We start from the raw sequence: 22,819 nt of genomic DNA on the forward strand, positions 1-22,819 counted from the left end.
TCCCGCGCCCCGCGCCACACACATAGCCTTAGATACAGAGTTATTTACACACACACTCACATTCCCCCTTGTCCTCCACATGTACAATAGTCAAGTCTGGGTTGCCAGAGTCAAATATCATCAGGTCATATGTTGCCAGAATGCTAAGCTGTTTTATAGTGTAGACATTTTGTGCAGTGCTTTATTGAGATTTAAATTTGAATTTATTATAAACCTTTTTAAAATGTTGTAGATTTTTTGTCTGTTAAGGTCCATACCGCAGTTAACTTGTAGATCAACACGGTAATATTAGGTAACTTACCTAATGTTACTGTGTTGCTCCGGAAATTTAACTGCGGTGTGGATGAACCTTAAATTAAAAAAGATTTCTTTTAAGTAGCCTTCTGGCATACTGACATTTAAATTTAATCATATCGTGTTTTCAACATGATAAAAAGATCTCAATAAAGCAAAATATGGTTTGACGATATTATACTCTGTCGACGCAGATGCCATAGCCGATAATATACAGTTTTATACAATTGTTGATATTTTTTACTGATATATTGCACCCGCGGCGCGCGGGGGGCACTGCCAGCAACATATATCTATAATGATATGTAATTGAGGGCTCATTTAGACGGTGCGAGAACTCGCATGCGAGTTTCATTACATTGCGTCATTTGAGCAATGTAACTAAAATCGTATACGAGTTCGCGCGCCGTCTAAATGTACCGTAACTTTGGTGGCGAATCCGACTCCGAAACGCTTGTCACACCACCCACACTTTTGAATGAATCTAAAATACAAAAATACACTGAAAATGACAAAACTGGTCATTTTTATCACTGAAATATACCGAAGGAATTATGTCTTTGATAAAGCTAAAAGGATTTTTCACAAACTATTTGTAAAAATATCAACAGGCAATGCATATGCAAACTGAATTACATTGTATTGCCCATTGTATGCATTCTACTTTAGCTTTTATCAACAATGAAAAAAACACTTTTTCTTGCAAGACTGTATCAGAAAAATATTGTTTTTATTTTCTCAAAATATCAATAAGGTTAATGTGGGTAATTCCGTCATAGGGCCTATTCCGTCTACTAGCGTTTTTCTCGAACAACGAACAAAATTGATAATTTCATCGACAAAGCAGCGATTGCTTTTAGTTTCAGCAATCAAAAGCAGATCGTTTTTTTCCTACGATTGAAAATTAAAGAAATACCTATACGCTCGTGGACGGAATAGTCCCTATGACGGAATTATCCACATTTACCTTAGCAAAATGTTGATAACAGTACGTAAACCGTTTTGAGAAGGTAAAGGTTGTTGTAATAAAGTATCAGAAAGGAAAATGCCATCTTAGTTTTCCATAACACTTGTTTTTCTATATTTACCAAGTAACATTACAACTATCTACTATTTATGATCAAATTGTCAACAATATAAGGTAAACGTACTGGTGCTCGACGCGGTCCCAGTAAATGTCATCTTGATACTTAAGTCATTGTCAATAGAGGTGACAGCAGGGTGTCATCTATTGGGCATTAGCATGTCGAGCACTAGTACGTTTACCTTACTTGATCAAGATTAGATGAATCATTATTATTTTTATTAGAATGAGTCGAAAACAAAAATAAAACAGTTTAAGTTTATGTTTTGAAGATTCTGAAGTTAGAACTTGTTTTTATTTTTAACCATTCAGAACAGGAAAATTATAGAATTAAAACACGTTCTGATAATATACTGTAATGTTTTCACTAATTTCATTCTGACTAATATTTCTTTTCTATTTGAATTGATTGTATATATTTTGTTATCATGTTCAAATGTTTTTTTTTGTAATTTTGAGTACTTACGTCATTAGTACCGCAGTAATATTCTTTACTAACATTCAATTTCAAAATTTAACTCGAAAATTCTTCCTACATTAAATTCTTTGTAGTTTTTATTATGGGTAAAGTAAATTAAAAGTAAAACAGTTTATTTAAAAGTAACATATCACGTTATATGTGAAGATTCATTCCCACTTGTATATACCATGATTTATGTATCATTAATAAAAATAAGTTACTCGTTTTGGTTTAAAAATGTATAAAAATATTAGTCTGTAAATTGTGTGCCCTTGGCATTTTTGGATTTAAGTATAGTTTAGATAAAAACATATATAAAACCTAATTTAGTATTTATTTTAGTTGTAAAATATGTGATGTACATTTTGAAAACGCCCAAAAATCTGTGTCAAAGGTCTTTCAGTAATATAGGCTGTTCTCAAAATGTAGCATTTGTCATATTACATGACATAATCATTAAAACTGAATTTTGCCAAATTGTACACATCTGAAATAATATTTAGGGCCACTTGCACCATTCACTGACACAGGGGTTAACCGGTTAAACCTGGAGTTACCATGGTTACCATTGTAAATTGACACGATTAACAGTTTAACCGGTTAACCTCGGGTTAGTGCAAATGGCGCTTTAGTGATGCTAAATGATTATGTTATGTAATAATATCTTATTGTTTTTATGAGTGCTTTAAAGTCAAAATATATTTTATGTAATGCAAGGGCAAGTTTAAACTGTAATAAAATCATTTTGGATAAACTTTTTTTCGTTTTATTTACCTTATACAAATATCCTTATACTGATAACTTCGCTACTCGACGCTAGATGTCGACTACGAACATAAACAAGCGTTTTGGTACCAAAACTGATGTATGGAGTGAGAACTCTATGCTACATTTCTCTGTGGCCTCGCGAACCGCCGTTGCTCCCCCATGATGAGCAATTTTCAAAAACTGAATCGGGAAAGTAATTCTACGTATAGTATCATAGAGAAATATCCTCCTAAGGCCCAAGGCCCTACCTATAGTACTTATTGACTTTGTTATTCAGACCCAGCTCCTACAACAATTGTGTAGTCATAGGGTACCATGGTCCTACCAGTAGTTCGCACTCAATACTCTTAATAGAAAACCCATCATTTTGTTTTCAAATTTCGAGCTTATTGAAATTGGCGTGTACGAACTTCTAAAGGACTGTTTTTTTTGTGAGCCCTTTAACAAGTTCGTAAAAAAAAACGAAGTGTTGTACAAGGTGCTCTATAAGTACAATAACATTTAAAAAGTCTTCTAAGTACTTGGGTCTGAATGAGTATAAAACAATAGTACTACTGGTAGAACTAGGGTAGTAGGGTCCGTAATGACTACATAGTACTACATACTCAATTTTTCGTTGGGCCTTAAGATCGGTTTTCCTAGGATAGCGGTGCCGTCATATGGCGGCCGTCTCCATACTAAATAATACGGCTAAATATGGATATCGTAGTATTTGTATGGAGACGGCCGCTATATGACGGCACCGCATTCGGAGGAAACCAAAGCTTTAGGAGGATATAAGTAAAGAAAGAGTGGTATACGAGGGGTATTCAAAATATTCTCGGTATGAGAATGAAAACAAACAAGTACGAAAAGTTTGATATTTTTATTTTTCAATATACTCCCCCCCTATGTTCATACACTTAAAAGATCGATCAATTATTTTTTTTAATCCCTCGTAAAAATATTTTTTATCTTTCGTGTAAAAATGCTCCTCCACTGCCGCCTTCAATGCTTCATCGTCAGAAAATTTATTTCCACGCAGATCCTTTTTAAGATTGGGGAGCAAAAAGAAGTCGCTGGGGGCTAAGTCCGGACTATACGGTGGGTGAGTAACAGTTTTAAACCCACGTTCAACAATAGCTGCCTTGGCAATATGAGCAGTATGGACGGGGGCGTTGTCATGCAGAAGCAGAATACCTTTGGTTAACTTTCCTCGCCTCTTTTCTTTAATTACATCCTTTAATTGACGTAGAATGTTAGCGTAGTACTGTCCTGTGATATTTACACCTTTTTCTTTATAATCGATTAGTAATACTCCTTCACAATCCCAAAATATCGTGACCATGACCTTGCCAGCTGAAGGGATGACCTTCAACTTCTTGGGATGAGCTGAACCCTTAATGTGCCACTGCATGGACTCTTGTTTACTCTCTGGGTCATAATGATGAACCCAGGTTTCATCTCCAGTAACTATTCTTTGCAGCACCTCATCAGGATTTTCACCGCACAGGTCAATAAAATCGGAACAACAAGCTACACGCATGTCTTTTTGAAGCCGAGTCAGCATTCGCGGAACCCATCTTGCACTTACTTTTGACATATTAAGATGGTCATGGATAATATCATGTACGGTACCAATAGAGAGATTGGTTACTTGTGCTATAGATTTTACCTTCACTCGACCATCTTCCAATATAAGTTTTTCCACTTTATCAATATTTTCTTGTGAAGTAGCTACTACAGGCCGGCCAGGTCTAGGGTCATCTTCAATACTCTCCCTTCCGCGTTTAAACTCGCTTGACCACTTTTGAATGGTAGATAAAGAAGGAGCAGACTCACGGTAAACACAATCCATTTCCTCTTTTATGGTTTTTTGATTTTTACCCTGTTTTGTCAAGAATTTTATCACGCATCGATGTTCTAATTTAGTTAACATTGTCAATTCGCACAGGATGTTCATGTTTGTTCAGCAATTGCAGAAAAACAAAAGACTATCTCGGTTCGAATTATACTTTTTTTTAATGTCAATGAATAAACCTTAGCGGCCAGTAACGAAAGAAATTTTAGAAGAGGTCGTAAGATATCAATACCGAGAATATTTTGAACGCCCCTCGTACATCAGTTTTCTTACCAAAACACGAGTTATTTCGTAGTCGACATCTAACGTCAAGGTAGTGGAACTATCAGTACCGCTACTTGACACCAGATGGCATAAGTTACGCTACTGACAAAAAATGTACTACTAAAACAATTTACAACTAATATTATAAGCAGGAATTGAAAATAGACTTCCGGTGCATCCGGTTATAAAATTAGCTGAAAGTTGTTGAGCATTAGTTCTACTTTGCCGCGACATCCATTGTAAACTAGCAGAACTGATAATGTCCGCTACTTGACGCTAGATGTCGACTACGAAACAATTCCCATTTTGGTAAGAAAACGGATGTATGGAGTTACCACTCTCTTTTTATGATAGTATAGCTTATAATTCTCACAAGAATCGGTTGAAAAATACGACTAGACGAAAAAATCCGGACGTAAGCATTTTGCCCAACCTGCAATGGAGCCCTTCGCTTCGCTCGGACAATAAAAATTATAACCTAGGAATAGGAACGCAATAAATAAAATACCATTTTACTTTAAATTAGTGATTTATTACATAAACATGTCTATCTAAACATTACATAGATGACATAACACGCAAGCTTAAACCAACTTTAAAAAAGGAGTTTTACACATACGTGACATCTCTTATAAATTAGAACTCAAGTGTAGGTTAATTTTGCCGTATTATATTAATTACAATTCATTTATAATTTATTACAGGCTTGAGAACAGGCATAGACTGACTCGTGAATATTGCGACCTCGCTGGCGCTCGGCTATGGTAAACTTTACTCGGCAGACAATGCTTTGCCGGCCAGTGTAATATAATATTGATATGACATTATATACATTGAAAATTGGGGCATTATCTATGAAAAGGGACCTTATTGTCGATGGCGCTTACGCCGCACAGCGTCGCGCGGCATTGTATTTATATCGGAGCATCGTTAATAATGGAGTAACCGCCATCGACAATAAGGTCCCTTTTCATAGATAACGTCACAATTATTTATCTTATTATGAAACCATACCAAACAACAATGTCAATTAGTTTATGAAATGTTAAAAAATTTGGGCTTTAAATAGATTGCTCACTCCATACATCAGTTTTAGTACCAAAAAGACTCATCGATATTAAACTTTCGTGAGACATATTTTAAACTGTTTATACGACAACGGTTTCACTCACTTGAATTCAAGTGAGTGAAACCGTTGTAGTATAAACAGACCAAAAAGACTATTAGCATCTAGCATCGAGTAGCGGAACTATCAGTACTGCTACTTGACAATAGATGTAGCACCGACCGGAAAGTCTCATGCTGTTGAGATAAGACTTTCCGGTCGGTGCTACATCCTATTGTCAAGTAGCAGTACTGATAGTTCCGCTACTCGATGCTAGATGTAGACACTGAAATTAATAGTCTAACTGATGTATGGAGTGAGCACTCTTGTCTTACTATATTTCTCTATGGCTTTAAATTAGAGCAACGTTTAAATGGCTCTTTTCATAAGTTTTATTCAATCTGAGTCACTGACAGTGTCAAAACTGACATACGCTATCGAAAACGTAATTTAGTTTCTGTACATCTCGCTCGCACTAATATGCGAGTACGAGCGAGATGCATAGAAAGTAAATTACCTACGTTCTCGATGGCGTTTATGTCAGTGCCAAACTGGTGGTAGCTACAGTAGCACGGTTGACAACCAATATCATTTACCTAAACTTTATTGCACAAAACATAAAAATAATGTACAAACGGCGGACTTATAATTGCCTTCTCTACCAGTCATCAACTATCGGGCCAAACAGAACGTTGAAAATGTCGTGTATAGAGAATTATTCTGAAGCACAAAGTTTTTAACACCCCATAGACTAACACTTTTACAACTCACATTGTAGTATGTCAATATATTATTTCAACATAATTATATAATCTTACATTCATGAGATCATTAGGATTATTCAATCCTGATAAATGCTATTGGAGTGACCGGTAGACCAGGAGTTTTTTTTTTTGTTGTCCCAAACACTTTTTTTTTTTAATTTGTTTTTTTTTTATGTTATTTCTACTCAGAATCACGAGCTCTTTCTATCCTAATAGGAGAAAAAAAGTGTCCTAAGGTTTTTATTTCCATTCCGTCACCATTTTTCATAGACTTTGTATGGTGGTCGCGTAATGGAAAGATCGAAAAATGTATGGAAATTTTGGGACACTTTTTTTCTCCTATTAGGATAGAAAGAGCTCGTGATTCGCTCTGAGTAGAAATAACATAAAAAATCCCAAATTTGAAAAAAAAGTGTTTGGGACAACAAAAAAAAAACGCCCGCCCACAGTGGTTTAATTTATTTGAAACTAGCCTTGCTTGCAACTATAGTTCGTTTTTTAGCATTAGAAAGAACTTGCAAGAAGGTAAGCGATCATGACATGTCTTTTAATTGAAAAACGCTTTTTTAAAATCAAAAACTATTACTTATGAAAGCAGAAGAATATAAATGATCGTATTAGATTCATAATTGTTACATATTTGCCGTGACTTATTTTTAAAACGTGTTTTTCAATTAAAAGACACATCATGATGCCTCTGCTAGCAACTACTGATGTCACAAATCTCCCAAAATTGCGTAATTTTCATACCTATAGGATAATATCGGAAAATTGTCATAAATTTAATTTATATGGGGAATAAAACTTTACATTTCCAAAATGGAAAATGTATTTATTTCATGTGAAGGTTTCCTGAAATTTCAGAGAAATTTTTTGGAACCTTACATTTGTAGCAACTGGCAACCGCCTTTCCCTTAATACTCTCGTACTAAATGCGGTTGGCCGGTCGAAGTATTTAGCAGATGGCGCCATCATAGCTTGCCCTGTCAATCCCTAGAATTTTGTCAAATTTTTGTTTTTTTTTAATGCCCTGGATGCCAGCCCTTTAAGACAAATCTCAAAGAAAAAGGGGCAAGCTATGATGGCGCCATCTATGCAAACCGTTGACAGTTGCCTACTGCCTACCCCATTGTAAACCGCGTCGCACCCCCCTTAGTGGATGTATTCGGGACGTAAATTATCCTTTAACAAACACACAACACTTCACATATTTATAATATTAGTAAGATAATATTCCAATAAGTTATGTAGGTCTCGCTTAAGGAGGTTAAGGGGCAATGCCCCTAGTTTTTTTTGCGCTTGTAAGGAGGCTATGGGGCATCGCTCCTTTTCTGTAAATATATTTATAATGTATCCTCCTAAGGCCCAAGGTCCTACCTATAGTACCTATTCAGTTCTATGTAACTTAAACCATGTTCAATTGGAACAGTCGCTTTTGCTTTGTTTCATTCGATTTTCAAACAACGCAAAATCAACTCTATTTCCTATAGTTTAGGTTCAATTTTCAGTGGCAAATTTTGGATGTTTCATTTGTCCCAAAGGCCCAGCCATGCCTTAGGAGGGTATCATGTTTGTCATTGTCATTACATTTTCTTGCACTAAAATACGTATCAATTCATCATATTGTGTTTTGTCTTGCTCAAGGAGACTAAGGGGCCCCTGGTGACCCCTTTTTGTACGTATACTTATGTATATTTTTTAAGGAAAGGAAACTAGGGGGCTTCGCCCCTATCTTACTTATTTATTACTACAACATGCTTAACGTAATATAATGATAATAGCGAGATTCTTCCATTTAGGTAAAGTCTATTTTTTTATTCGGTAGACTGAAATGACAGTTAATAGTATGACATGACATTTCATGTTCATACTATTACTTAACTGTCATTTCAGTCTACCGAATAAAAAAATTGACTTTAATGCATTATATCTTGAGACATTTTTTTTTCGAAAGGCTCCCACAAAATGTTGACAATGAAGGATTATGCCGATTATGTTTTAAAGTTTGGTGACTATAGTCTAACGCAAATTGCAAACGGGTCATTTTTAGGAACATAAAAAAAAACACTTTGTTTTTCTTGAGTAGCCTGATAGGTTACTAGGATACCTAGATCATCATATTGTGCTAGTTGTGCTCGTATTTGCTGAAGGAGGTTAGGGGGCGTCGCCCCTTTTCCTTTTTTTACTTTAACGCATTTCACAATAAAAACAGGTCATTTTATAGCGAGATTCCTTATCTTGTATGCTCTTTGATTCGACCAATATAGGTTTCAGTTACTAGGAAGCCTGTAGGTAGCCTAGAAAGGTGCCTGGTCGTCTAGGGTGTGAAGCCAGTTGAAGATATCATATTCCTTTCGTACTTCTTGAAGGAAGACAGGGGGCGTCGCCCCCTTTCCTCCTTTCTTTACTCTAACGCATTTTACAACGAAAACGGGTCATTTTATAGCGTGATTCCTTATTTTTTATGCTCTTTGATAGGTTTCAGTTACAAGGAAGCCTGTAGGTAGCCTAGAAAGGTGCCTGGTCGTCTAGGGTATGAAGCCAGTTGAAGATTATCATATTCCTTTCCTACTTCCTGAAGGAAGATAGGGGGCGTCGCCCCTTTCCCTCCTTTTTTTACTGTAACGCATTTTACAACGAAAACGGGTCATTTTATAGCGCGATTCCTTATTTTTTATGCTCTTTGATAGGTTTCAGTTACTAGGAAGCCTGTAGGTAGCCTAGAAAGGTGCCTGGTCGTCTAGGGTGTGCAGCCAGTTGAATATCATCATGTTCCTCTCGTACTTGCTGAGAGGGCGGCCGCGCTCGCGCTCCAGGTCGGCCGCCGTCAGCGCGAGGGCGCAAGCCTCTGCAAGTGAAAATGTACCATTATAGATTCCTTTTACTTGACAACTTTAGTTTTTGAACTGAAATATATTAAAGAAAAACCGGCCAAGTGCGAGTCGGACTCGCGCACGGAGGGTTCCGCACCATCAACAAAAAACAGAGCAAAACAAGCAAAAAACCGGTCACCCATCCAAGTACGGACCCCGCCCGACGTTGCTTAACTTCGGTCAAAAATCACGTTTGTTGTATGGGAGCCCCACTTAAATCTTTATTTTATTCTGTTTTTAGTATTTGTTGTTATAGCGGCAACAGAAATACATCATCTGTGAAAATTTCAACTGTCTAGCTATCACGGTTCGTGAGATACAGCCTGGTGACAGACGGACGGACGGACGGTCGGACGGACGCACGGACGGACGGACAGCGGAGTCTTAGTAATAGGGTCCCGTTTTTACCCTTTGGATACGGAACCCTAAAAAAGTGACGAAGCCCTCCAGTGGTGAAGGCCGGATTCGAACCGGCGTCTTTAGCCATCCGGGCTAACCTCTTGAACCCCTTGGCCACCCCGCCACGGTGGAACCCGTCCCAATTTCTCGACTATATGCCAACTTAGTAGGACTAGGAGTTTTTCTAAGGGCGAGCAGTATACACTATAACGGTGTAAATATGTAGATAAAAACTTTTATTTCTGACTTTTCTAATGATAGATAGATAAAGCATATATTGTCACAACAAGGATTTTAAATTACAATTATTTTTACACACTTAAGCTAATGCTCTAAACTAGGTTCCTTGGTCTCTTAGATTTAGATTCTGGATAGAAATGAAATCGATTGGAATAAACAATGTCACTTTTTTTTCAAAAATCTATGAATGCCAATAATTTTTAATTAAAAAGTTAGGGAAGGTCACCTAAGATCATTTTGACGTAGGATCACGGGATCTCATAGCTCCTCTTAGTGACCCATCTAAAAAAAAAACAACGGGTTGCACTCCGGGAGTGCCGGCAGAAGTGAAAACTCAATGACATTGTAACAGTTTTTCGATCGGGTCACGTGTACGTCTTACGTCTTACGAATCTTACGGTCACGTGACCTGTCGCGAGTTTAACATCTTTTCCCCGTCACAAGCAGTTTTCACTTCAAAAATGTGACATGTAATATCGGGAATAAAGTTTCGTGGTTCCAACCTGGGTGCACGAAGCGTGTGTGCACGGTGGGCGCGGCGTGCACGTGCACGGCGGGCACGTGCACGGTGGGCCCCGCACCACTCTCCGCCGCGAGCGCCGACGCCACCGCCGCCGCCTGAACCATAACATTACCAGCACAGAATAAGTATAAGGCCTGAGTCACTGACAATCCAACCTCTAGACTGAGCTTAGGCCAAATCTTTCATGAAACCGATGCTGCCAAAAATACGGGGGTGCGGGGGGACGAGGTGAGCGAATCCCGTGCCGTGATTGGTCCGTTCAAAGACACGGACCAATCACGGCACGGGATTGACTCGAAGATGGAGTAACGCTACCGTATGTGTGGCAGAGGGGGTAGCGCGACTATGCTATGTCTAGAGGTTGGATTGTCTGTGGGCCTGAGTGCACGCTCTTGTTGTGCGTGCCGCGGGGCGGGGCGTGCGGCGTGCATGTTAAACAAATGCGCACGTATAGGAGCGGCCTTAGTGCACGCTGCTCACATCACAAGTGAGCCCACAGCCACGCCGCACGCGTCGCCGAGCGAGCGTCCACTCAGGCCTTAAGATCGGTTTTCCTAGGATAGCGGTGCCGTCATATAGCGGCCGTCTCCATACTAAATAATACGGCTAAATATGGATGTCGTAGTATTTGTATGGAGACGGCCGCTATATGACGGCACCGTTTTCGGAGGAAACCAAAGCTTTACACTGAGGAATAACGATTCAGGGACGAATCATGCTGTCCCTTTCTTATGTATAGCACCCTATCATATAGAATAGAATATATTTATTTACAATGTCCGACATTTGCTACTATATAATAATCGAGGATTGAAGATATTTCAACAAATATACTTACGACCTTAGTTTGACCTTACTCTTGGGGTGAATATCGTCAGGTGACAAGTAAAACTCACTAATTACCACCACAAGTTCATAGCCATAGTGAACCATATCTAATACCTTTAAACGAGCAATTCTTGTTTATTTATTTATTTATTTATATATATATATTTCGTGGATCTCGGAAACTGCTCTAACGATTTCGATGAAATTTGCTATACGGGGGTTTTCGGGGGCGAAAAATCGATCTAGCTAGGCTAGGTCTTATCTCTGGGAAAACGCGTATTTTCGAGTTTTTATGTCACCCAGATATTTAATACTAAAAGAAAGTTGATTTTTGTTTAAATATTTTTTTTGTACCTAATTAGTGAGTTTTGCTTGTCACCCGACTGCTTGTCTTTACATACCAATACCATGCCTTTATATACGATATGTCTTTTCTATGAATTTTCATAGAATAATAAAAAATATCGTACCATAGTAAATAAATCCGTCACTCAAATTGTCAAAGTTATCATTGTCATCAATTGTGATAATTTAATTTTTCAGTTAAACCGCTGCAGCAATGCTGAGTCGAACGGAGCCGAAAATACCCGAAAGAAACAGTTTCACTTCCTGAATAAAATTCAATTTTATGTAGCTATAAACCAGTTATAACACTTTTTTTTCGTTCCATTTATTTTTACAAACTCAAACTTATTTCCTGCAAACTAAAATATGTGGATATACATATAAAGTGGTGTGAAATACCTCCAGTTTATCCAAATTGAACTCCGATTGCGACATTCTCTCCAAGGCCTTGTATGTGGTCAGCAGCCGCCGCTTTATGTAGCTCTGACGAATCTGACATACACATCATTATTATTAAACTAAATATATGTCATATACTAAGGCATAGAGAAATATAGTAAGACAAGACAAGAGTGCTCACTCCATACATCAGTTCAGACTATTAATTTCAGTGTCTACATCTAGCATCGAGTAGCGGAACTATCAGTACCATCAGTAGCACCGACCGGAAAGTCTTATCTCAACAGCATAAGACTTTCCGGTCGGTGCTACATCTATTGTCAAGTAGCAGTACTGATAGTTCCGCTACTCGATACTAGATGCTAATAGTCTTTTTGGTACTAAAACTGATGTATGGAGTGAGCACTCTATGTATTTTTTTCTCTATGACTAAGGACAATTAAGAAGACATAAGAGTGCTCACTCCATACATCAGTTTTGTTACCAAAACGACTATTACTTTCGTCTACATGTAGCGGAACTATCAGTACTGCTGCTCAACACTAGATGTCACGAGTGTCGCGACTGACGAAAAGTGTATTGCTCAACAATTTATAACTAATATTATAAGCAGTATGGAGTTGAAAATAGAGTTCCGGTTAATCCGGTTATAATATTACTTGAAAATCGTTGAACAATATAATTTTCGTTCGCCGCGAAATCTATTGTCGAGTAGCAGTAATGAAAATTCGGCTACTTGACGCTAGAACCTATCGAAAATAGAGGTCCAAACACCGGTAACAAAACTGGTGTATGGCATGGAGTGAGCACTCTATGTCTTCTTAATGCTCTTTGGGAGAAACTTATACCTAAATGAAAACTAAGAAAAATATAAGGTCTGAGATAGAAGTTTCAGAACAGTGACTTAGAATGTGTCATACCTTTTTGTTATCGGAGAGTAGTCGCTGTGCGGGTTGGACACTCGCGCGCTGAGGAGACGGCAGCTGCGACCCGCCCACTAAAACACATAATATTTTAGAAATTCTGAGAAAAACTCGAGACTAGGCCAAAGGTATGGTGGCGCCATACCTTTGGCCTACTGTCGAATAGATGCCGTACATTTTTGACATTTAACAAATCGACACATACGAGTATCAGTGAAAGAATAAAGATCGGTTTTCCTAGGATAGCGGTGCCGTCATATAGCCGCCGTCTCCATACTAAATAATACGGCTAAATATGGATGTCGTAGTATTTGTATGGAGACGGCCGCTATATGACGGCACCGCTATCATAGGGAAACCAGAGCATAAGGATCAAAGTCAAATGGCGTTCTAAAACTTTTAATTTTCTGTCGAAAGATGGCAGTAAATGTACTACATAATTTACCATGACAGTAACTCTCTATTAACCTTTTCGACGCCGTGTCAAACACAAAAGCTGTCACGCTGACGCCACGTCACCGATGTGTCAAAACTGGAATTGAACTTAGGTATGTGTTGCTCTGTGGTCTGTGGCCGATTAATCGGTCTTTGGCGTTGAGCGTTGAACCTACGGTGCGGATATATCGGTCATTGGCGTCCAAAAGGTTAATCTCTTTGATGTAAGTATGTATTTATCTATATAAGTATGTATATCGTGGCCTAGCAGTCATAGTACAAGCTTCGCTTAGTTTGGGGCTAGGTCGATCTGTGTAAGATGTTCCCTAATATTTATTTATTTATTTATGTTTGTAAGGGTCAAAAATTGCAAGTTTATTTGACCCACTTCACGGTTTCCGATGAAGCTGAAAATTTGCAAACATGTGTAAGTCGGGTGACAATGCAATATTATGGTACCATCGAGCTGATCTGATGATGGAGACAGGAGGTGGCGATAGGGATTCTGTGATAAAACAACGCAACCTAATTGTATTTGGGGTTCTTAGAATGGGATTGGCAACTGTCAAAGGTTTGCATAGATGGCGCCATCATAGCTTGCCCCTTTTTCTGAGATTTGGGGCTATTCATAAATTACGTCATTTCATATTAGGGGGGGGGGGGTCTGGACATCGGGTGATGGTAGCATGACGTAGGAGGAAATGGGGTCATTCGAAGCATGATTTTTGGATGCTCAAAAATAGATGACGTAATTTATGAACCCTTTGGCTTAAAGGGCTGGCAATCAGGGCATTAAAAAAAAACAAAAATTAGACAAAATCCTAGAGATTGACAGGGCAAGCTATGATGGCGCCATCTGCTAAATACTGCCGGCCAACCCCAGTATCTCGATGTGTGTTTAGCATAGCTAGAGGTGGAATGGGACTCGAACCTGCGACCCAGGTGCTGCAGGAACGGGAGGCAGAGCTCAGCGTGAGGGCCTCCAGCGCCGCGCACAGCCCCAACTCTGACGTGGCGCTGAAAAAAGCGGCCAAGTGCGAGTCGGACTCGCCCATGAAGGGTTCCGTATTTAGGCGATTTATGACGTATAAAAAAAAACTACTTACTAGATCTCGTTCAAACCAATTTTCGGTGGAAGTTTACATGGTAATGTACATCATATATTTTTTTTAGTTTTATCATTCTCTTATTTTAGAAGTTACAGGGGGGGGGACACACATTTTACCACTTTGGACGTGTCTCTCGCGCAAACTATTCAGTTTAGAAAAAAATGATATTAGAAACCTCAATATCATTTTTGAAGACCTATCCATAGATACCCCACACGTATGGGTTTGATGAAAAAAATATTTTTGAGTTTCAGTTCGAAGTATGGGGAACCCCAAAAATGTATTGTTTTTTTTCTATTTTTGTGTGAAAATCTTAATGCGGTTCACAGAATACATCTACTTACCAAGTTTCAACAGTATATGTCTTATAGTTTCGGAGAAAAGTGGCTGTGACATACGGACGGACAGACAGACAGACGGACAGACAGACAGACAGACAGACATGACGAATCTATAAGGGTTCCGTTTTTTGCCATTTGGCTACGGAACCCTAAAAAAAAACATGCTGGTCTAGTGGTCTATACGGGTGACACATTTTGGATTTTTATAACTTGGTCTAGTTAAATAGATAGAATATTAATATTAGCAAATTATCACAAAAAATGGGAACTTAAAAAATACCTAATTATATGGGAATAAGTAATACAACATCCAAAAAGGCAAAAATATGGTACTATGGTACCATTCGATTCCTTGCATTTTATTTAAAAAAAAAATGTATTGCAACTAAAGTCTATTTTTTTATTCGGTAGACTGAAATGACAGTTAATAGTATGAACATGAAATGTCATTTCATACTATTAACTGTCATTTCAGTCTACCGAATAAAAAAATAGACTTTAAATTGTTTTCCATACATAAAAATGGCTTCTAAGCAATAGTGACGTCAAGTTAGCTTGCCATTTTGTTAGGAGCGCTTTGTGAGTAAAGTGCGATTGTCAGTATCTTATTGGGAAGGTGCGAAGTCGGTGGAGGGGGAAGTGGCGCTGATCGTCACAAACACAGGTAATCTTATGGAATGTCCGACATTAGTACTAGCGGCAGCCGCTTGAACTAATTTTACTCCATAAGATTTAACGTAGAAAGTCCGACAAAATGAGGGCAGCACCAGTGGTGCACCTAGCGAATACGCTTCATGGATCTATGCTCGGACCTTTTACCGAGGCCTATCTAGAGTATCTAGGCCTCTGCCTGGCATAAAATGCCTAAAATGCCAGGCAGAGGTCTAAAGTCACAAAATGCCTTTTTTCCATCCCTCAGCGACAGTGTACTAATGCTGTACAACGATTTATAAAGCTTACCAATCCTTAGTACCGACGCAGAGGTCATATTTCCCGGAAAAATCTTAACACCGCGATGTAGGATTCTTCGCGCGCGGTACAGCGCCACCTAGGTAGCAGTTCCGTAAGTAATGTACCTGCGCGGCGGGCGCGGCTTGTCGGCGGTGACGTCATCGGCGCTGAGCGAGCGCCGGAGCCCTAGAGCGGCGCACAGGGCCGCGCAGCCCGCCAGCAGGGACTTGCACGCGTCCGCCGTCTGCAGGGGCAGCCCTGATGACGGCCGTCTGACAAAACAAACGAGTAACATTAAAAAAACCGGCCAAGTGCGAGTCGGACTCGCGCACGGAGGGTTCCGCACCATCAACAAAAAATAGAGCAAAAAAACGGTCACCCATCCAAGTACTGACCCCGCCCGACGTTGCTTAACTTCGGTCAAAAATCACGTTTGTTGTATGGGAGCCCCACTTAAATCTTTATTTTATTCTGTTTTTAGTATTTGTTGTTATAGCGGCAACAGAAATACATCATCTGTGAAAATTTCAACTGTCTAGCTATCACGGTTCGTGAGATACAGCCTGGTGACAGACGGACGGACGGACGGACGGACGGACGGACAGCGGAGTCTTAGTAATACGGTCCCGTTTTTACCCTTTGGGTACGGAACCCTAAAAAACTAGTCCCACAATAACGACTGGTAGAGAATGCTTTTGGCATTAAGTCCGCCTTTTGTATGGTAAGTTTTTCTTTAATCCTTAAATGCATGGTGTACGATGCAGCGTACATTACAAAGAATTAAAGATTTATTAAAAATTGGGACTATTTATACCTAATCATAAGAAAAACTAATCCGCTTTCCGATTTTTTATATAAATTTACGCAATATTTTAATTTATAAAAATTACATTCGTTTTAAGACGAAATGTCAGAAAATATTAAAAAATCCAGAATTTGATGATTTTTAGTATGTGATATTGGATGTTTTTTTGGGTTTTGAAATTATTTTATATTTAAAAACTCTATCATAGGTGTATCACAAATAGTGTACCTTTCTGATGATAGTAGAATTTATCATATATCTCTTACTGAAAATTATATATTTACATAAATATGATTTAGCCTATGCAACTTCAAACACTGATTTCGCAGTGAAAATCGATGTTATATTTTTTTTACAATTTTTCCCATAATCAGCAAAGAATTACGTAACACATATATTAATTTCGGGCAAAAAGAAAAAATCATGCATTTAAGGGTTAAAGATACAAATAACGATATCTTTTTGACCTCTGACAGATCACAAAAATCTAGTTGAACAAAACAGTAATGACTTACTTTAGTAACTTGCTTTCGGGATGTGGGCTGGCCACTCGCAAGTTCGGATCCGGACCCTGACCGGCCTGCAAAAAACAAAAAAAAAAGAAACATGCATGTAGTCGGAAATAAATAATAACAATATTGAGAAATGAGGGTATACAAGATGGCTGGCAAAGCATAGCTCAACGTTACCTCACTTAGCGCCACTTGCACCATCCCACTATCCCGGGGATAACTGGTTAAACCGTTAACCCAGTGTCAAATTGTACTGATAACCATGGTATTCCAGGTTTAACCGGTTAACTCCGGGTTAATGAATGGTGCAAGTGGCCCTTAGATGGCAATAGGCCGATATATTTGCTAAAGCCGATGGCCACTGGGGCTGAAAAGTTCTTGAGTGGCAATAGCGAACAAAATATCCTCATATGTCCTCCTAAGGCCCAGCTATACAAACAAAACATCCAATATTTGCCACTGAAATTTAACCTAAACTGTAGGAAATAGAGTTGATTTGGCGTTGTTTGAAAACAAAGCAAAAGCGACTCTGTTCCAATTGAACACGGTTTAAATTACATCGAACCGAATAGGTACTATAGGTAGGACCTTTGGGCCTTAGGAGGATAAGGACAACCGTTGGATAGCCGTACTGGACACGCCGAAGAGCGAGAACTCTGTATTGACGGAGCGGAACTGAAGTTAGGGGCTAGTTACTGTGCCTTGCGTGCAAGTGACTGTCCCTCGCAGGCGAGTTACTGTCCTGAGAGGCGATTTACCTTGCATGCCAGTAGTCTCAAGAGCCCTTGCGTCGCTGGCCGCGCTAGACACGCTGAAGAGCGATAAGTCCGTATTGACGAAGCAGGACTGAAGCTAGGGGCTAGTTACTGTCCCTTGCGTGCGAGTGACTGTCCCTCGCAGGCGAGTTACTGCCCCTTACAGGCGAGTTACCTTGCAGGCGAGTAGTCTCAGAGCCCGCGCGTCGCTGGCCGCGCTGACACGCTAAACAGCGATAAGTCCGTATTGACGGAGCGGGAATGAAGTTAGGGGCTAGTTACTGTCCCCTGCGTACGAGTGACTGTCCCTCGCAGGCGAGTTACTGTCCCTGACAGGCGAGTTACCTTACATGCCAGTAGTCTCAGAGCCTGCGCGTCGCTGGCGGCGCAGGACACACCGAAGAGCGATAAGTGTATTGACGAAGCAGGACTGAAGTTAGGGGCTATAGTTACTGTCCCTTTCGTGCGAGTGACTGTCCCTCGCAGGCGAGTTACTGTCCCTTACAGGCAAGTTACTCTCCCTCGCAGGCGAGTTACTGCCCCTGACAGGCGAGTTACCTTGCATGCCAGTAGTCTCAGAGCCCTCGCGTCGCTGGCCGCGCTGGACACGCTGAACAGCGATAAGTCCGTAGTGACAGACTCTCGGGACGGCGAGCGGGCGACGCCGCGCCAGCTTTCGCCGCCCGCCACTTCTAGAATATACATTAAAAGGTTTTTAGAGTTTCGCAGTCAACTATAGGAACCCTCACGCTGCGTCTTTAACCTTTTCGACGCCGTGTCAAACAGAAAAGCTGTCACTCAGACGCCACGTCGTTGAAATGTCAAAACTGAAATTGAACTTTATGCATATGCACGTAGGTCTATGTTGCTCTGGGGTCTGTGACCGATTAATCGGTCTTTGGCGTTGAACCTACGGTGCGGATATATCGGTCATTGGCGTCCAAAAGGTTAAGACGCAAGACGTAAGCAAACAACTCGTGAACGCGAAGCGAAGCGGCGCGGCGGGCGCACGGCGTTCGCGTTCGCAACGAGATCGCCCACGTAGACGTAGGACACTTCTATATGTATCAAAGGATTGATTCACCCCGCGCCGCATCGCTTCGCTTCGCGTTCGCGTGTTGTTCGCCTACGTAGTACGCCGCGTTATAGTTTCTCTATGTCAGTCTGTCTGTCCGAGGCTCAGTGATCGTTAGTGGTAGAAAGCTGCAATTTGGCACGGATTATAACTCATACAATCCGACAAAGTATAGTTCATGCCTAGTTCATGCGCGCTTCGTATATGTTTTATAAATCATCATAAGTCATAACCATCCCATGCAGGCGGACTCGCAGGCATAACCAAGCTTAAAATAAAGATCGTTTAGGTACAGTCAGCAGCAGAAGTTGCTAAGCGGGCGAGGTGTTCAAAATTACCTTGACACGATCTTATTATCCAATAAAGTCGCGTCAAGATCATTTTGAACACCTCGCCCGCTTAGCAACTTCTGCTGCAGACTGTAACTAGCCCGGTTCCCTACTTTATTCACAATGGGAACGGAGGTCAGCACTGCACTGTCCTAAATACGGGCTTTGTTTAAAAATAACCAGAAATAGGCTATATACAGCCTATTGTGTGGGCTGTGCGGTTGTGCGCCCACATTCTTATCTTAAAACATTCAGTGCCGAAATCCGACTATAGGGTATTTTATGATTTCGTTCCCAAGCCGGACGACCCGATAGTCGGGATCGTGGTACTACAGCTTTATTTGACGATTTTTTGTGCCCTGGCGCGGATGTCATGTTAGGCTGGGTGGCAATGAATGTGTTCTCTTCTTTGGCCAACCCTCTTCCCAGCTCATCTGGGGTCGGGTCTCCTTGTACGTTTGCGCCAGAGAGCTCTGTTCTGGGTTGTCTGCGTATCTAGGCTGTCCTGGTTCATCTCTTTTTGTACTTTGGTCCACCAAGTAGCGGGGGGTCTACCTCGTCCTCTGGATCGGTTGGGTATGTTCAGGACCTTTTTGACTACATAGTCATCCTCTCGCCTGGAAATGTGTCCGAACCAGCGCAGTCGGCTTTCCTTGATTTTTTCCGCTACTTTAAACGATCCCCTCACGTGTTCGTTGCGGACCCTGTCCAGCCGTGTCACACCACCTGCCCATCTAAGCATCTTCATTTCGCTCGTATGTAGTTGTTGCTCGTGTACTGCTTTAGTAGTCCAGCATTCAGCTCCGTACATTAATGCAGGTCTCACTACTGTCTTATAGAGCTTTCCCTTTGTTCTAATGGGCATTTTGGGATCACAAAGAGTTCCGGAGATTGATCTCCATTTAAGCCATGCCGTATTTATGCGGCAAATATTTATGGCAATGAATGTGTTAACTTATAGTATTCGTATAGTGTAGTACATATAGTCCCCTGCCTGCTATATATAGATGTGGTCGCATCTCAAAATTTATGATCATTGGAAATTCAATCTTAATTAAAAATAAGCGGTTTGACTTATGTATTTACAACTAGCGACCCGCCCCGGCTTCGTACCCCTCCAGTACCATCGGTCCACTTTCCCAATCTGTCTACTTTACCAAAGGGTCCATTTTCGCGATCTGTGTACTTTATCAAACGGTCCACTTTCGCGATGTGTCCACTTTACTATCGGTCCACTTTCCCGGTCTGTCTACTTTGCCAAACGGTCTACCTTCCCTATCTGTCTACTTGAGCACGTTGTCTACTTTCGACATTGGTTCACTCGTTTCGTAGCATAGTACCAACTTCGCGAACTTTCATTTGGCGATTCGCGAAATGTATTTTTTTTACACGCAAACCACCAGTTTCTCAGAATACCAAAAACGCTTAGTGCCAACATAATGCCAAGTCAATATGTATCAACCACAAAGGACCGACATATCAGTATTGTAACAGGTGCGAGTGAGACACCGTCATTGTTCTGACAGTATTTAATGAAATATAACTGATTGCGTTGCAGCAAATTACCGTTTTGTGACTACAACGAACAAAATGTCTGGGATCATTCCAGTAAACAATATCCCATGAAAAACATTTCATGTAAAATGTTGCCAAGACGAAACCACAAGGCTCGGACTGTCAAAAAGTTATCAGATATCTTGTAGAGCCAAACTCTGCAAGCCCTAACATGACAAACTCTACACCTTAGTCAACATATGTGGCTTGGCCGTTTCGCTACCGTCACATGGGCGGAAGTTGAAATCTATTCATATTTTTTATTATACAATTGTTTTTGTAGTAACAAAACGGCCAAGCCACGTATTTTGACTAAGGTGTAGAGTTTGTGATGTTAGGGCTTGCAGAGTTTGGCTCTACAAGATATCTGATAACTTTTTGACAGTCCGAGCCTTGTGGTTTCATCTTGGCAACATTTTACATGAAATGTTTTTCATGGGATCGGAAAAGCGGACCATTTGGTCAAGTAGACCAATAAAGAAAGTGGACCGATCGGTAATTAGACGGATCGGGAAAGTGGACCGATAGGTAATTAGACGGATTGAGAAAAGCAATTAGGCAGATCGGGAAAGTAGACCGTTTGGTAAAGTAGACAGATTGGGAAAATGGACCGATGGTACTGGAGGGCTTCGTACGGTTTAACAAATCACTGCATAGTATAAAACAAAGTCGCTTCCCGCTGTCTGTCTGTCCTTCTTGAATCACTATCTATTAAAAAAAACGCATCAAAATCCTTTGCGTAGTTTTAAAGATCTAAGCATACATAGGGACAGACAGACAGCGGGAAGCGACTTTGTTTTATACTATGTAGTGATTTAGACGAAAGTGGACGACCCCCTAGAAAACACCATAAAAAAGTAGTCCCCATTTTCCTCTCTAGATATTAACATTATTGGTTAATTTAGGAGTTTCATTCTTGCACTGCCTAAAGGTTGTCTGGAAGAGATGGCTCTTTAGCAATAAGGCCATCTGTTGTTTACCTCTGTCTTCATATATGTATTATTTATGTTTGCATGTACATATGTAGTATGTACATTTATTTTGAGGATCTGAGGTTGTGCAATAAAGAGGATTTGTATTGTATTGTCATAGAGAAAAAAATACATAGAGTGCTCACTCCATACATCAGTTTTAGTACCAAAAAGACTATTCTAGCATCTAGCATCGAGTAGCGGAACTATCAGTACTGCTACTTGACAATAGATGTAGCACCAACCGGAAAGTCTTATGTTGTTCAGCATTACACTTTCCGGTTGGTGCTACATCTATTGTTAAGTAGCAGTACTGATAGTTCCGCTACTCGATGCTAGATGTAGACACTGAAATTAATAGTCTAACTGATTTATGGAGTGAGCACTCTTGTCTTACTATATTTCTCTATGGTATTGTGTAATTGGGCCATTTTATTTAAAGTTGTCCCCAGAGATGTACAAAATGGTTTTAAAAAAGCATTTAAATACAAAATGCAAAATACTTTTCAGATTTACTATTTCAAATGCAAAATACCAAATAGTTTTGCGTTTTGTATTTCAAATGCTAAATGCAAAATAGGTATTTTCAAAATACTTTTTCAAAATAAAATACCTTTTGACAAAATCTCAGATATTTTTATTTATTTTAGGTATTTATCATGAGAAATAGTGACACAATGCCGAGCCGAACAAAAACGTCTAATAACATGGCACCTTATGCATGACATTTTGGTCATATTTATCAATACGCGTATCAATGGGCTCGCGGCTCGTCTCGTAGCTCGCAAGCTCGTCGAGCTAATATAATTTAAACACTAACGGCACGGCATAAGGTTTATAACCGAATGACAAGCCGAACGCGAGTGTGTCGAG

The 22,819-nt window shown here is 40.0% G+C and overlaps 1 protein-coding gene across 1 annotated transcript in view; it reads right to left on the minus strand.

Annotated features, from left to right (window-relative positions):
* Positions 1–9,299: 9,299 nt before the first annotated feature.
* LOC134659460 (uncharacterized) overlaps positions 9,300–22,819 on the minus strand; it is a 41,688-nt gene continuing 28,168 nt past the window's right edge. The window contains exons 3-10 of the mRNA XM_063515102.1: positions 18,576–18,709; positions 17,266–17,330; positions 16,071–16,217; positions 14,476–14,561; positions 13,107–13,183; positions 12,187–12,279; positions 10,595–10,709; positions 9,300–9,427 (exon numbers count right to left, since the gene is read on the minus strand). Of these exons, the coding sequence (XP_063371172.1) occupies positions 9,300–9,427; positions 10,595–10,709; positions 12,187–12,279; positions 13,107–13,183; positions 14,476–14,561; positions 16,071–16,217; positions 17,266–17,330; positions 18,576–18,709 (845 nt within the window). The remainder of the gene's footprint in view (positions 9,428–10,594; positions 10,710–12,186; positions 12,280–13,106; positions 13,184–14,475; positions 14,562–16,070; positions 16,218–17,265; positions 17,331–18,575; positions 18,710–22,819) is intronic.

This window comes from Cydia amplana, chromosome 25 (genome assembly GCF_948474715.1).
Source record: "Cydia amplana chromosome 25, ilCydAmpl1.1, whole genome shotgun sequence".
Classification (NCBI taxonomy): Eukaryota; Metazoa; Arthropoda; class Insecta; order Lepidoptera; family Tortricidae; genus Cydia; species Cydia amplana.